We start from the raw sequence: 17,289 nt of genomic DNA, 5'->3' as shown, positions 1-17,289 counted from the left end.
AAACTCTGGAACAAATACTTACCAGAAGTCCAGAAACCTGGGTCAGTTTATGGGATATGGGAAAAGCCTTTTCATCAGTTTACCCACACATATGAAGAAATAATGCAATCCCCCTGCTGGCTCTTTGCTTTTTAACTTGGGCAAGTTACTTAAACTCTCTAGGTCTTAATTTTTCTTATGTCAAAATGGGGATGCTGTAGGTCATCTCTCAGGTTGACCGTGAGAACTAAATGATAGGAAGTATGTATTTAGCAAATATGAGCCTACAACAAATGCTGGTAACAGAAGGAACAGTATTATACAAAGTCAGCTTGTTCAACTAAAAGGACACAAAAGAAAACTAATACCTCAGAGCTGTGCTATCCAACATGGTAACCTCTGAGCATGTGAAATCTAATTAGTGCCATAGAGGAATGGAATTTTTAACTTAATTTCATTTTAATTAATATAAACTTAAATGTAAAAACTGCTACTTGATTTACTTATTAGAAACCAATGTCTGGAACAATTGGGGTATGTGAATCTCATTTTTCAAAGGTAAATTACATTCAACAATGAAAATAAAGATCAAGTGTCTGGTGAAAAAAATTTCACATCCAAACTGAGATGTGCTGTAAGTGTGAAACACTGGATTTCAGAGACTTCACATAAAAAAGAGAATAAAAAATATATATCATTAGTAATGTTTAGAGTAAATTCATGTTGCAGTAATGTTTTAGATAAAATACACTGTTAAAATTAATTTCACCAATTCCTCCTTTTTTTTTTTTCTTTTTTTTTTTTTTTTGAAAAAAGGTTTTATCTTTTTCCCAGGCTGAAGTGCAATGGTGCAATCTTGGATCACTGCAACTTCCACCTCCCAGATTCAAGTGATTCTCCTGACTCAACCTCCCAAATAGCTGGGATTGCAGGTGTCTCCCAACACACTCAGCTAATTTTTGTATTTTTATTAGAGATGGGGTTTCACCATGTTGTCCAGGCTGGCCTCAAACTCCTGATCTAAGGTGATCCACCCACTTGGCCTCCCAAAGTGCTGGGATTACAGGCATGAGCCACTGTACCCAACTGCCTCATTTTTTTTTAAATGTGGCAACTAGAATATTTTTAATTACATACTTGGCTCACATTCTATTTCTGCTGGGCAGCACAGTCTCAAAGTACACTAGAAAGCAGATGTTGGAGACTTTGTGTGCAACGTCTCATTTTCACGAACTCCCATTTACTATAAGCAGAGCCAGGGCCACAGCTCTCTCCTATCAGACACCCCATCACATGTACGTGACTCCAGGACTGCCAGTGCTTATCAGTGCTGACTCAGGCTATGGTGACCTACGAGGAAGTTAGAATCAGTTAGGACAGCTGTCCTGGTTTCCTCTGCCAGGCACAGAGCAATAAAAGTGACCAGGCGGGCCCAGGCTCCATGAAAATCGGCTGTGAGGATTACACTAGCCACCCTTTCATGGCCCCTTCCCTGTTGTGATCCACAATGGTTACAGACGGCAATAATTCAACATCTGTTCATCCTCAGCTGCAAGGGCCGAAGCCAAGATGATTAATGCTCTCGTAATGGGGACAGAGTAAAAAATATTAATCTTTATAAAAGGTATTCAACAAGCATTATCAGCTTATAAATGTCCAAGCAGAATATCCGACCATAACCCCATTACAGCTCTACATTAAAGCAAGATGCAAATACAAGAATGAATTTGTCCATTTAAAATATTCATTTTTATGAACACTGAGTAATGTACTTCTTAATTTTTAGTTTGGTCACATTAAACAAATGATCCATAAAGTGCATTTAATAACCCTGTGAGTGTTACATAGAACTGAGATCCAGAATAACACTTTTCATGAGAATTAAACATTAAGAACAATATACATTGGGGGTGTTTGCTATTCATCTTGTATAGTCAATTATCTTATTTTCCAAACATCTAAGAATCCTGGACCCACATGTTTCAACACATTCAAGTGCTTTTCTCCCACCACTCAAGTCTTCAAACAACAGAAATACAGAAGACGGTGTCCACACTGGAAGGAATCACGGAGCCATCTACTTAGCTCCACACTTCACAGTCGTGGGAACTGGGAGCTGAGTCAAGGGACCTTCAGTATTGCACCCCTATGTAGCATTGGAGCCAGAATTATTGGATGTCTGATTCCTCAGCTGGAGCTCTGCAGGATAGCTGATTCCTGCAGGTGCATTTGTGTGTAAACCTGTATGATTCAGGCGTATTTACATATCAGATACAAAGTAAATTATTCAAGAATCATTTTAACCTAACAAGTAATGAAAGTTAGCAATACCAGAGAATAAATCAACATCAAGTCACCCTTGGTATGTCACTTATCCTTTCTGCATGTTAGTTTCCTAGTCTGTAGTGTTCAGATTGGAACAGGGCTACTCGGCAGAGGGATGAAATTGTCAGAAATGTGGGAATCTTCAATTCACCCTTGAGGTATTCAATATCATGGAATTTGAAAAGGTGACAGAGCAAGCAAAAGGGTGATGGAAATTGGAAGGAGGGGGCACAGTAGCACGTGGACTATTGTACAACAGGAAAAAGAAGTTTGTCAAAGATCTGTTTTCTGGACACCAGCACAAGGCTTTGTAAAAAACTGAGCCATCCTTTAAAGGAAGGCAGTGGAGTAGCAGATATTTTGTATCTTTTGTTTTGGAAAACTAAGGATTAAATTTCCATGACTCTGCTAGTAACAATTTGCCAGAATAAAGAAATGAAAGAAGAGCCAATGGAGAAAAATCAGTTGAGTCCCTTTTATTAGTAGATGAAAAAATTTGCAAGATGCAAGTAAAATACCAGAAAACATCGTGTGGGAAGAACTGGTCAGGCAGGAAGTCTATTCTCTAGGTGGAAGGAGGTATGTCAAGGACATGGCTTGTGTTAAGCTCAGAAAGAATTTGCAGGGCTGTCAGTCTGCAGGCAGAGTCTCACCATGTGGAGGGTGAGAAAGCCAAGAGAGAGAATCCACAGGGTTGTGGAATGGTGGGTATTTTTTCAACCAGGAGAATAAAGGTGGCAAAAAACATAGGTCTTGGTCAATGTGGTCCTGCACACACTCCCCTCCAGGTTGCTCTGATAATAAAATACATATGGTAAAACTCTGTGTTGTGTTGCAGTTTATCTTAGGAAAAGGACTGCACCCCCAGGGAGGAGTTTATGTCCAGGAAAAGACAGAGGTCCTGAAGCAGAACCTAGGAGCTGATCTGGGGCTCTTCCCACTGTCCCAGGCAAGTTACTGTATGCAACATATCATGCAGTCACAGAGCTCAGCTCCCAGGAGCTAGAAGAAATCATGGATTAGGGAGACTCAGGGGCTTGCTTTCCCAGTGCCCAATGTGCAAATGACAATACAGTACAACCGACACAGCCTCTTCTCAGATTATTCTTCTTGCATTCATCCAGAAACAGCAATAGAAGCCCAGAAGTGACAGCAGAACTCAATGTATGATGATAAAGTTTACACCAACTACACCATAAAGAACTGTTGGCACCACCAATTTGATCACAGATAAGAGTCCCCACATAAAAAGAAGAGGGAAACTATTAAAACTCCATGAATGTATGTGCACAACACTGTATACTTTATATATTTATTTGTACGTTTATTTATTCACTTATTTGTATTTTGTTTTGTTCCATATGGCATTGGAAGCAGTTTTCAGAATGCATTACTCATGTGGTGGGTGTGAAACAGTTTAAGAAAAAAGTGGGCTGATGGATTTGTAAGAGGCCACCTCCTCAATCAGCACCATGGCGGTGGACAGCTCCCTGCCAGGCATTCAGCTTGCAGACCAGGGCTTCTTGCTGCTCTGGTGTCTTTCTTGAGCATTGAGATTATCACTCTTTTGCAATTCTACATTTTTAAGTAGATGACTCTGAAGACTCTCAGAGGAAGCAAACTCTCTAACCAATGGTCCTGAGCACACGGTAGATAATGAATTAGGATGGAATTGAAATGGATACAATTAAAAACCTGAAATTGCATTAACCCTCCTACATTCAATAAATCATTTCTAAAATCCTGCAATGTTTTAACGAATGGTCTTTTCAAAAACATATATAATGAAAGATAGAGAATGACATACAGAATGAGGGATGAAAACGGTGCAATATTACAGATAAAAAGTTTTCTCGAGGCATGAAAAAAATAGAAGAGAAAATGATGTTTACATTCCACCATTATTTAAAAAAATCAGTCTTCGGGGTTCACAGCTGGTATCGTTCATTAGAAGTCATCAACATAACCATCTAATTAAAGTACTCCAGAATACTATATGAGTGGTACTAAGTGACTGTGGCAAAATTGGCCCCAACCCCAATTTTTCCTTGTGTACAACATCTATCAAGTTAACAAAACTGCAGAGTAGCTCTGAGTTTAAAATCTCTTTCAACACAGCAAAATATCTTTCTATTTTCCATAATAGCAAAGCTCAAGAGATTTTATTTTGGTTTATGAATTAAAACATTAAGAAGGTCTATTATGGGTCTGTTTTAAACACACAGCTTTTCTATAATTTCAGGCATAATAAGTTGATTAATAGGGTAATTTGGGGCATACAAATTTTCTAGCATGGGTCAAATCACAATGATAGTAGTGTAGAAATCTGGCTTAAATATTTCCTAATAGCTAGTCCCAATAGGTGTCTGGAACTTTGCCCTCAGATTTCAAAGGGCTGCTGTAACTAATGTTTCCACCATTAAAAAGGAGAGTTTTACTCTGCTTGCTAACTAGAAGAATCACTCACCTTGAAAAAAATAAGGAAAATAATTTAAACTCTCTAGGCCTACACTTTCAAGAAGCTCTGTATTACTCAAAAATGGAAGCAAATGAGGTTTGAAAAGACTCATGAACACCGTCTACAAGGAGCCTGTTTGCTGTAGTGAAGGGAGGAGCCTCAGGGGGGCCACGGTTTGAAGGAATGGCCTCTTCCCCATTCCTACTCACTGCCAGAGCCCAACCACCAACAAACAGACAAAGAGAAAACTACACAGCGTGCCAAAGAATAGCAGGCTTACAGAAAAGCAATCTAGTGAGTATTAAACTATTTGCAAGATCAAAAAGGGATAGTCTTGCCACTAAACTTTACTCTCAAAATCTCACACTCCCCTCCAAAACAAACTAAGTGAGGACAAAATGATAAATACACAGTAAGCTCCAAAGAAAATCTGTCCATTGCTTTGGCCACTATCAAAATAGGAATATGGAAAAAATTACATCTTGAAAGGCAAATAAGTGGCCCACTGTTCATTGAAACGAGCTTCCCAAAGGTGTCAGATTCAGAAGGGGCCAGTGGGTGAGAGATCATATTCCAACAGGATTCACCTCCACTCAAAGGCCTCTTATAAGTATGGCCAATGCTTTTTACTAACTTAAAAGTCAGTATTAGCTCAGGTTGATTCATTTTATTCCAATTTCTTTAACATTAATGTTATACATTTTTGTGAGCACAAATCCTAAACGTCAGTGTTCTAGTGTTTATTTACACTAAAACTTTTCATTTCTATAAGATTTAAGCTTTAATTTTCACAGCTTTTGTCAGCTAAGTGGGCAACAATACAATCACATGGAAACAAAGCTGCAAAGGCACAATGATGAAGCTTTGACCTTTCCATCTCTTTGTATCTATCTTGCTTTGAAAATCTCCTCACTCCACATGACAGATTATATGCAAGAGTCATCTTTTGGTGAAGCACATAATCTATTAACCAGCTTTCAAGTAGTCAAGTCACACGACGAGACAAAGCTTAAAGCCATCACAGCTCATTGACTCATGCACACAGCCCATTCACTGGCTCTCATGCACAGCATGCTAACACATTATAAGCCCTCCACCTTGGCAAAGGGGCAAGGGTGGGAACATCCAAGGTAGATGTCTCACCAGCATGGGGACCGGCTCCTCTAAATATCCTCTTCTTAGGAACACTGTTATGCCCTCTGTATCACCACCATACATTTAAAATGACACAAATGGAATGCTGTGATGGCAGAGATTTACCTCAAAATATCTGGTGGAGGGGCATGTAGATATAAAACAGATGGATAATAAGTTGATAATTTGTGGAGCTGAGTGATGAGTACACTGCCGTACATTACGCTCTACTCTCTGCTCTTCTGTAAGTTTCAAATTGTCCATAGTTTTAGCAAAAAGGCTATCTTGAATGCATCAATCTGAACTGCACCCCCCTCCTCATCATATTTCCAGAAAACAGAGGGATTATTAGACCAGATGCCAATAGAAGATCATCTTGATTGTATAAAACCGCTCAGAGAAGACCCTCCATACCTCAAGTCTCTCACTCATCTCCCTACTCCTTTTCTCCTGATGTTACTCCCCCAATAAGACCTTTCCTTTCTCCCCTGTGATCAATTCATTCAAAGCCAAGACCAGGAAAGACTGCCAACTTCCCCAAGTGAACCCAAACCTTCATCTCCCTTCAATCAAGTCAACCACATGTGTGCAGCTGGTCATGCTTCTTTCGCTGTACTGCCTCCTGGTTAGGAATACCCATATGCGTTTCATTCATTCAATAAATATGCGCTATAGGCATGCTGAGGCCAGGCATGCGCTATGTAGAACAGCAAAATCTAGATGAACAAGGCCCAGCTTGGAAAGCTCTCATCCTATGGAGGGCCCACAAGTAAGCAATTAAGAAATATAATGATTCCACATGGGGAATATGCCACGAGGAGCCATGAGGTGGCATGTGGCGGGTATTTTAGGTAGGGTAATCAGAGTTCTCTTGGAGGAAATACTCTGTGATGGTTAATTTTAAATGCCAAATGACTGCACCACAGATACCTAGAGAGCTGGCTGAACCTTATTTCTGTGTGTGTCTGCAAGGATGTTTCCAGCACAGATGAGTGTTGGAATTGGTGGACCGAGTGAAGTACGTCCACCCTGCAGAGTGTGGGTGGCCAACACCTAATCCTTAAGGGCCTGGATAGAACAGAAAGGCAGAGGAGGTTGAATGCTCTGTGGGCAAATGGCAGCACACAGCCCTGGTGTCCTCATTCAGGCCAGTCCCACACGGGCGGGACCACACACAGCTGTCTTGCTTTGACAAGCCCAGAGACGTGCCTCCTATGAAGCCCAACAAACTCAGCTGGATGCATCTAGAGTCCGTGTTCTCAAAGACAGAGAAATGGGGAAAACAAGGCCAGAAACCACCAAGGCACTGCAAGGCCTGGCCTACTGGGACTAGACCTGGCAATGAAAGGCTTTTCTGCAGAGGAACAATACCACTTTCAGAATTCACTGCCAGCCTCTTGCAAACAGATCCACCTGTCATTGTATCAGGGGGAGATAAAAAGAAATGTTTTAGTGCAAAGCAACCGGTGGCTCTCTTTTAGTGAGTAAGGCAACACACACGCTGAGAAGCGAACACTTGGGAATCGACTTCACCCAGGGAGCCCCCACAAAGGAATCTGGAAGACGCATACAGTGATGCATTCCTCCACATCCTCCAGAGGATGTTCACTGAGGGCGAGTGCATTCAACAACACATGCAGCTAAATCCAGCTATACCAATTTCTAGAAATGGAGAGTTCATTTGACTGATTCCACTGGGATCAGGAAACAGGACAAAACAACCACATTTGTACAAATTAACAAGAAACAGAAAAGGCATGAAAATCAGATTCAACATGTCTCATCAGAAAACGGTTTGGCTTTAATTCTTATACCAAAGGTGGCACAAAATATTTTGCAAAAGTAATGACATCTTTTGTAAGAATGGACCAACTGGAAGATTTCTGGTGATAAATCTTTCCTGACTAGGAGGTAAGATGTCTGTTGGCTGCTTTGAACAAGCAGAGGGCTTGCAGATGAGAAAAACTGAGGTTGTTTTAAGAAAGACGCTTAAAACTCAAAGCTAATAAATGGGACCATTTTCACATTGGCCAAAGCATTCTGAAATGCTTCTAGGCAACCACTAAGCATTTAGAAATACATTTGAGCTGCAAATTATGGCTTAGACAACTTCTACTGATGGGGCAATTCTGGAGCTGCTTGTAAGACATGAAGCTTCAGGCTAATTCTGGTTCATTGAGCCCACAATAATTTGGGATTCATATATTTCATACAATCTCATTTATTACGTTGGGTACCACTTGTTTATACTAAGATCAAAATCCTAACTCCGTACTTGAAAAGATCATAGTGGTTTAATTATTTCAAAATATTATATTACCTCGTAATTCCATATTAAACAAAGCTAAGTGTTTATTCACATGCTGCATACTTCTAAAACACGACTTCAGGCTGTCTAAGATAAAAGGCTTAGAGAACAGGAATGAAAACAGAAATGGAGCATAGGAAAGAGGGACCGAAACACAATTACAAACACCTAAGCTAACATAATCATTGAATATAAACAGTAAGTTTCCTTCAAGCTTTCTGCAAGCTAGAAAACTGAGTAAGTTTTAATAGAAAAAAAATCTGTTTTAAATATGTTTAATTGAAACTTTTGTGGCTTACGTCCTTATTCAAAGAAACTAAGTGACATACAGAACAAAGTTTTGCAACAGAAATTTCGAAATATATGTAAATGTATCCTGGAGAACGCCTTTGTTAAATCAACACTCAAGAAAAATCAAGCACAATTCATTGACAATTTACTGACAACTGTTATTCATAAACAGTTGACACTTATTGACAGTTGTTAATTTGATGAAGATACTGATGACAGTAATGCTGGTGATGGAGTATGTGTATGTCTTGGCATTGAATGGTTAGGAGATGGGGCATCAGTAACCCACCTAGTAAGACCCAGATATAAAACTTTCAGAGGATTTTACCTTCTGTGGTATAAAGCTTAGTCAATGTAGGAAGAAACCCTGAAGCAGGGTCCCTAGCCATCACCTCTATCATCAGCCTTTCGTTAAGACCCCTAGAGTCCCCAAATTTGGGAAGACACCTGGTGAGTGGGCAATTCAGTCTCCAGTGAGAAACTGAAATATGGACGGTCAGGAATAACGGCTCAATGGAGAGTCATGTATTTTGAGTCCCAGACAATGGTATGAGCTGACTTTCTTTTATGAGAGTAAGAAATGGCTTCTGACTCAGAGAGAGGTCTACATGGAAGGTCTGCAGAAAGCCACCCACTTCTTGGTTTGATTTGTTTTTTTCTAGAGAAGAGCACTCCCACATAAATGAAATCAACATTTTTTTTCAATATCAGCCTTAGCAATAAGTGTACACTCTGGTGCATTTTATAAGATTAACTCAAGAAAGAAGATTAAAATTTGCATCCCAGAAGGCACAAAGGACCAAGCCAGGCACTGAGTGCATTCTGAATCCAGCCGGTAGCTGAACGGGGACAACCCAAGTCTGGGATGGCCCATCGATTAAAGCACAGGGGAACCGCAAACAACACCAAGAATGAAGACAGCAGAAAATGAATGCGGCAGCCAAACATCCGGGCACAAATGGAATTGAATACATCCATGCCTCTCAGTCAGAATGTCAATCAACAGCCTTCACATTTGCCTCCAATAAATGAGGAAGTTTGTGGAATTATGCAGAGGTTTTCAGCTTTCAATAAAACTGCTTGACAAGTGTAAAATATTAATTCAATCTGTCCAAATAGAAAGGAAATGATTAATAAAAAAAGGGCAGGGAGATAACATGGGGAAATATAAGGTGTTCTGCAGGATAAATGAGTTGAAGAATCATTAAGACTCTTATTACTTTGAATAGGATTCGAAGAAATGCTGTAAAAGAATGCAAAGTTCAGAATAAGACAGAATCATTACTTCCAGATTTAAAGAAAACTTGAATTCTTTTCCTTGCAATCATCACAATGGAGGCAAGTGATTGCCTCCCCAGGACAGACAATCACAAATCGTAAAGGCTACAATGTATGCTGATTACCCTAGGACTTTGGTGTACACCTAAATTACAAACTCCGAGCTTCCGCCTTCATTTCTCAATGATCTATTACCTGCACTACATGTCAATTACCCTTCTCTTGTAAGGGCTAAATCTTCCTGTCTTGTAATACAGCAGTCTTAATTGGTTGCAACCTTCACTTCTTTTGTCAAGAGGAGGCAATTCAAAGGGTCGATGTCTTCAGAAAATAAATAACAAGACAAATGAATAATTCTTAGGTTTCCACTCACCATGCTGTGTGAAGAGGTCACTGTGGACAATTTCGATCAAGCAATAGAGTTTCTGGATGGTCAGCAAGCCAACAGGAACATTGAGGATGAACTCAGTAAACATTTTGCTATGAGGAAAAACACAAGGGAGATAATTTAAAGACACACAGCAAAAGGATCCAATGCCGTTACAGTACTGAGATGCCAGGTCATCACATGGTCATTAGTGTCACCATTATGTTCAACACGGCCCCTCAGACACTATGGGTCAATAACTCATTCCGAGAAATGATGTTATAAAAGTGTTCGTTTTCACTTCACAACCACTAACATGCCTATAATCCAAAAGACAGACAATAACAAGTGTTGGCGAGGATATAATGAAAGGAGAACAGTCACACCAAGCTGATGGGAAGGTGACATAGGGCAGCCACTTTGGAAAACAGTTTGTCATTTCCTCGAAATGCTAAACATAGTCACCACATGTCTCAGCAATTCCACTTCCAGGTATATACTGCTCCCCCACCACAAAAAAATGAAAACATATATCCACACAATTTGTCCATGAATACAAGTGGTATTCTTTAGCATACTCAAAAAGTAAAAACAATCCCGAAGTCCATCAACTAATGAATGGATGAACAAAATGCAGTATATCCATACAATTCTTCTCCAAAAAGGAAGAAGTACTGATGCTAAACCATGGAGAAACCTTGACAACATTATGCTAAGTAAAAGAAGCCAGTACAGAGGCCACACGTTGTATGATTCCAGTCCTATAAAATGCCCCGAAAAGACAAATGTGTACAGAAAATAGATTAGTGTTATCCGGGACTGGCTAGGAAGGAAAAGTGACTGGGAATGGACACTGGGATATTGAGGGTTATAAAAAGGTTCTAAAATTGGACTATGGTGATTGTTGCACAGCTTCTAAAAACTGCTGAATTGAATTGTCTAAAACAGGTGACTTTATCATTTGTAAATAATATCTCAATAAAGCAATTAAACAAATACTTTCACAAAAGGCTAACGGACCTATGAAGAAATAGTAGAAGAGAAGCTTTTGTTAGTAACTATACAAACATAAATTAAAATGGTGAGATACGGGTCTTCCAGTCACATTGGCAAGGTTCTCTAAAATGGTAATTCCCAGTATTGGCAATTTTTGGGAAAACAGACACCAACATATACCGGTAGAATGTTGGTTTTACCTTTTGGAGGGGGGTAACTAGATAAAATCTACTGCAAATCCTCTGAGAAAATGCAATACCAAATAATAGCATCTCTCTTTTTATCCTAATGATATAAAATAAGAGTAGATACTACAATTAAGCTACAGGAAATTTTATCCTAGCATTTTATAATATTTAAAAAAAAAAACCCCAATACAACTCAACAATCATCAGGTAGCACAGTAGCTAGGGGCCTGTTCTTTGTAATCAAAAACCCCAGGTTGGCCTTGAACCACTGCCATTCACCAGCAGAGTTATCATGGACATGTTATTGAGGGTAAAATTAGGCTAACAATAGAACCTATGTCATACCCTTGTTGTAAAGATGAATGGACTAATATAAGTGTTGTGTAAAGACTATTTTACATGGTGAAGGCACATAATCGATGCCGGGTCTGCTGTTGCTGCTTAAAGATAGGCCAGCATGGGATGGAATCGGCATGAAAGTTATTAACATGATGCAGAAGACGCCCTTATGGCAGGGGAGAGAAAGATGTCTTAAGTGCAGGAGCTGATCACAAAGAATGGTGATTTTTTAAAATCTGAGATGGAGTCTCGCCCTGTCGCCCAGGTTGGAATGCAATGGTGCGATCTCAGCAGTGCAATGGCACAATCTCAGTTCACTGCAACCTCCACCTCCCAGGTTCAAGCGATTCTCCTGCCTCAGCCTCCTGAGTAGCTGGGATTACAGGCATGTGCTACCACAGCCAGCTAATTTTTTGCATCTTTAGTAGAGACAGGGTTTCATCATGGTGGCCATGCTGATCTCAAACTCCTGATCTCATGATCCACCCACCTTGGCCTCCTAAAGTGCTGGGATTACAGGTGTGAGCCACCCTGCCCAGCCAAGAATGGTGACTTTTTCAGGTGTGTGTGAGTGTGAGTGTGTGTGTGTGTGTGTGTGTGTGTGTGTGTGTGTGTGTGTATGGGACCCAGCACTTTCTGATCTTTTGGGTAGTGGGCTTAAGTTTCAGTGATCCTCTTCTGTCATCTCTTCTGTTTATTGAAAGATTAACCAATATTCTAAATAGGAAAAAATGAGTTGTGATTTTCAATGTCATTTTCTAAATAAGTGTAACAGGCATTGAGGAGGAACACGGGGATGCACAAATTGCAGACAGGCCAGCAGCAGCCTGCACTGGCCCTGGCCAAGAAGGTCTCCCTGGGATCTCCAAGCACATGGCTCAACCACAAACTGTGAGCGTCAATGATACCCCTCCATTGGTGAGGGGCTAATTTGTATGTCCAATGAGGACAGGCCCGGCTCACGCACAAACTGTGCGCACTGACGATACCCCTCCACGGGTGAGGAGCTGATCTGTGTGCACCATGAGACAGGCCGAGAGTATGGCCACAGCCCACACCAGCCTCAGCTTTCTCCACTTCCTCTCAGTTTTTCAAGACCTGAGCCGCTCACATATGAGAGTGCCGTGGAAGCACCTGGGGTGAGGAGTTTGTAAAAAACAAATAACTAGGCCCCACCATGAAGTTTCTAATTCAGGTCTGGGGAGGAAGCCGAAGTTTGGCTTTCTCTAACAAGTTCCCCAGGGCTACCGAAGCTGCCATATCGGGGCCCACTCTTGGAGAAGCACGTGCAAAGGAGAGGACTCTGCAGCATGCCAGGTGGGCAGACACCGCCCTTGAGCCTGTGTGTTTCTCCTTTTCTCATTTAGGGCCTGCAAAGCTTAGGACCAGCACTGTTAGTGCCCCAGGAGCAGAAGATAAATGTTTCCCTGCAGGACACTAAATCCTAGGGAACATCAGATTCACGATGATTCGTGGGGGACAGCGCCTCCCAGAGAGCCTCTCGCCCTTCAATTCCAGGGCACGAGTGACCTATGGTAGACATAAAGTACAGGAAGGATGATCATCTTTTATTCAGTTTCACTGCTCCGTGGACAGATGGCCCTTTACTAATATTTAGGAGGGCTTCATTGGCCAGTAAAAAATGGTGTCTTCACTCACAGGTAGATTATTGTGTCAAATCAAAACCAAAACAAAAAGTAGTTGAGGATTGTGCTATGAAAAGTCCGGGGTTGGATGGGAGCCTGGCGCACGTCTGTAACCCTAGTGCTTTGAAGGCAGAGGTGAGAGGGGGCACTTGAGGCCAGGAGTTTGAAGCTGCAGTGAGCTATGATCATGCCACTGCACTATAGTCTGGGCAACAGAGACCCCATCTCTTACAAAATAAATTAAAAAGGTCGTGTATCCCATTTGCTCACAAAGGCACTTTTCAGAATGCGGTGATACCAACAGATAGGGAACACACAGTACACCTGGCCACTGAGAGGTGGTCAGGGAGGGAGGGAAAAGGAAGGGTTAGGTTTCCAACCTCACTCCTTGGTCTGAAAGCCGAATGACCAGCTTCCTCAAAGTTTGTTTGTGGGGTTTTCTAAAAATTATTTTCTTAGCAACTTCTGAGTCTTCTGCTTGAGGCTCAGGGTCCCTCCCAAAGAGAAGTTGCCTCTATTATAGAAGCAGGAGCTGGCACACGCATATTAAAGCTCATAGAAGGATTTTTAGGTGCTGAAAACAAGAGCAAAACCAACAACCACATATTGAAATTCAAACCTCAAAGTATGCAAAATGCCAAATGGGCATTATATACTAATTAGATTGTAAACAATCTTCTTAAAAAATATTGTGATGCGGTGAAACCCCATCTCTACTAAAAATACAAAAAATTAGCCAGGTGTGGTGGTGCAGGCCTGTAGTCCAGCTACTTAGGAGGCTGAGGCAGAAGAATCACTAAACATGGGAGGCAGAGGTTGTAGTGAGTGGAGATTGCGCCACTGCACTCCAGCCTGGGCAACAGAGTGAGACTCTGTCTCAAAAATAATAATAATGGGAATATTGTGGTGGTTGACTGGTGATGCTTTTTCCATATAATGTCATAATTATCAAAGAATCACAGACACCACCAGCAGCACATGTTCCAGAATGATCCAGGGCACTGACATATGGAGACATGAGGCAGAACCTGAGCATCCCATAAACTGTGTGAGAGGATGTCACGCACAGCATGTGACAAGCATTCGCCTGGGCTGTATACTTACCTGAGCTCTTTGGGATCAAACACCAATTTCACATCATTGACGATCGTTGGTAAGTATTTCAGTGCTGCCCCCTGCAAACCAAAAAACAAGCAAGCTAAGCAGAATGTACGTTAGGGAATGTTCAGACCAATTTATAATCCTTATGAGAAGAATCGCAGAAATAACAAGAAGAGAAAGATCACTTCCAGATGAGGGACTGATGGCTAACACGATGAAAATAGAGCAAAGAAAAAAGTCATCGGGCACACTGGCTCACGTCTGTAATCTCAACACTTTAGGAGGCTGAGGCAGGCAGATCACTTCAGCTCAGGAGTTCGAGACCAGCCTAGGCAACATGGTAAAACCCCACCTATACGAAAAAATACAAAAAAAAAAAAAAAAAAATAGTTGGGTACTGGTGGCTTGCACCTGTAGTCCCAGCTACTCAGGGGGCTGAGGCAGGAGGATCACTTGAGCCCAGGAAGCAGAGGTGCAGTGAGCCATGATCATACCACTGCACTCCAGCCTGGGCAACAGGGCAAGATCCTGTCTCAAAAAAGAAAATGAATCTCTGATCTACAAAGAATGCTCAAAGAATGCTAACTTCTGACAGGTTGTCTTGGCACATAATAAAATGATTTAACAGATAACAACACTTACCACCTGCAGACTAAGTGCCTATACTGTGTGCTAAGCATGCACACGATTTTCTCCTTTAATCCTTGCAGTGCTCTCGGGGGTTAAAGCAAAATGAAGACCTGTCCCCCTCCGAATAATCCTCTCCCATCAAACTCACTTCAACTCTTCTACATTCAATGATTAAAGTCAACTGTGTTTGTTCCATTCCAAAAATGTTTTCCTGTATACCTGCATATACTTTAATTATGAATCATTCTGTTCCTCAGTAATGTATCTTCTAGAAATCAAACACCCACAAAAAGCAGTAATGATATGCATCATAGATGCTATGGCATGCTAAACACTGTGCTAGGACCCTTGTATATTTGATCTTTAATTCTTACAGAACTCCTGTATTAGTCCATTTTCATCCTACTATGAAGAAATACCTGAGACTGGGTAATTTATAAAGAAAGAAGTTTAATGGACTCAGAATTCCGCATCACTGGGAAGGCCTCACAATCATATCGGAAGGTGAAGGAGGAGCAAAGTCATGTCTTACATGGAGGAAGGCAAGAGAGTGTGTGCAGGAGAACTGCACCTTACAAAACCATCAGATCTCATGAGGCTTATTTACCATCATGAAAACAGCATGGGAAAAACCCACCCTTGTGATTCAATTACCTCCCACGGGGTCCCTCCCACAACACAAGGGGATTATGGGAGCTGCCATTCAAGATGAGATTTGGGTGGGGACACAGCTAAATCATACCACTTCCTATTAGAAGGGAGCTGAGTAGGAAAACCAACAATGGAGACATTACTTACTTTGTCCCTGTTTACAAAGCTACTACTGAACTAAGCCACAATTAAATTCAGTTGGGAGAAGCCAGAGACTGAGTCCCTTTGCTCTCTCCTGTTGGGAAAAGTTCCTAGATTTGAAGTGATCTGACTCTGGCTCTGCCACCTTCTACCTGTGTTTTTAAGTAACAGGGAAAAATAACATTCATGCCAGATACTTCAATGGATTGCATTAAAGCTCAAAATCAAATTGGAAAATGAATAGGGTAACACTTTGAACACTGGAAAATACTACACAATTACAGAAACAATTTTTGCAATTGTTCTCCAAAAGCAAGTAGGCAGAAATCCACTTTAAAAGCATTCCCCTGAACATATACAGATGGTTGATGGATTTGTAACAAAGGTACACAGTACCGCCAGCAAATACATAAACTTCATGCCCTACCCTCTCACACTGTACAAAATTCAACTTTAAATGGATCACAGACCTTAAATATAGAACTTCAAAAACTATAAAACTTTCAGAAGAAAATACGTGTGAGTTTGGGCTAAGTAAAGATTTCTTAGATACGATACCAATAGCACAATACGTAAAAGAGAAAATTGATAAATTGGGCTGCATCAAAATAAAGAAATTTCTGCTCTTTGAAAGGTACTACTGAGACAACAGAAGGAGAACTACGTGGAATGACTGGAAATCACATGTCTGCTAAAGATTAGTACCAGGAATACACAAAGAATGCTTAAAACACAATAATGAGAAAACAATTTTCCCCTCCCCGCAAAATGGGCAAAAGATACGAAGAGACAATTCTCCAAGGAAGATATATGGATGGCAGATAAGTACGTGAAAAGCCACTCAGCACCCTTACTCCTCAGGGAAATGCAAATTAAAACGACAGTAAGATCCAAGTAACATCTATTAGGATTATGAAAACAAAACAAAACAAAATCCCTAACAAGCGCTGTTTGTATACGCTGCCAGTCTGAATCAAAAATAGTTCAGCAACTTTAGAAGCGAGTTCAGCAGTTTCTCGTAGGTAAACATTCATAATCTGTAGCACTCAGCCATTGTACTCCCGGCTACATCCTTAAGTGAAGTGAAAACCTACATTCACAAAAACGGAAGGCATCCTCATAAGGCTAACAAGGATTCTGGACAGCAATGCGGTGATAATTAAGCATCCAACAGGCCACGCTTCCACCCACTTCCTCATAATCCAAAGTCACGCAGCACTAGATACTGATTATCTGCATCCCCAATGTTCTTGCAGATAGGACTTCTGACATTAGAATCCTAAGTCTTCTCTTTAAGAACTGCATAAGGTGTTCCTCAGATCCTGAATTCCAGGGAAACTGCTTATGCCAGCTGGTTTGAAGGCCCCCCCCACAGAGAAAAGGAATCAGCACTGGAATGAAGTTTCTTCATCTCCCTGTCCCTTCACCCTAGGCTCTTCAACCCACTTAGCGCTCCT

General features: G+C 41.0%; 1 protein-coding gene across 2 annotated transcripts in view; it reads right to left on the bottom strand.

Moving 5' to 3' along the window:
* The window catches only part of DOCK1 (dedicator of cytokinesis 1), a 528,332-nt gene that overhangs the window by 327,190 nt on the left and 183,853 nt on the right, over positions 1-17,289 (bottom strand). For both annotated transcript variants that reach the window (XM_032281990.1, XM_032281991.1), the window contains exons 24-25: positions 14,414-14,484; positions 10,147-10,253 (exon numbers count right to left, since the gene is read on the bottom strand). In XM_032281990.1, coding sequence (XP_032137881.1) covers positions 10,147-10,253; positions 14,414-14,484 — 178 coding nt within the window. The remainder of the gene's footprint in view (positions 1-10,146; positions 10,254-14,413; positions 14,485-17,289) is intronic.

Source organism: Sapajus apella, unplaced genomic scaffold (assembly GCF_009761245.1).
Source record: "Sapajus apella isolate SASKATOON/1434 unplaced genomic scaffold, GSC_monkey_1.0 scaffold13, whole genome shotgun sequence".
Classification (NCBI taxonomy): domain Eukaryota; kingdom Metazoa; phylum Chordata; class Mammalia; order Primates; family Cebidae; genus Sapajus; species Sapajus apella.
Note: the sequence above shows the minus strand (reverse complement) of the source record. Positions and strands in the feature narration are given on the sequence as shown.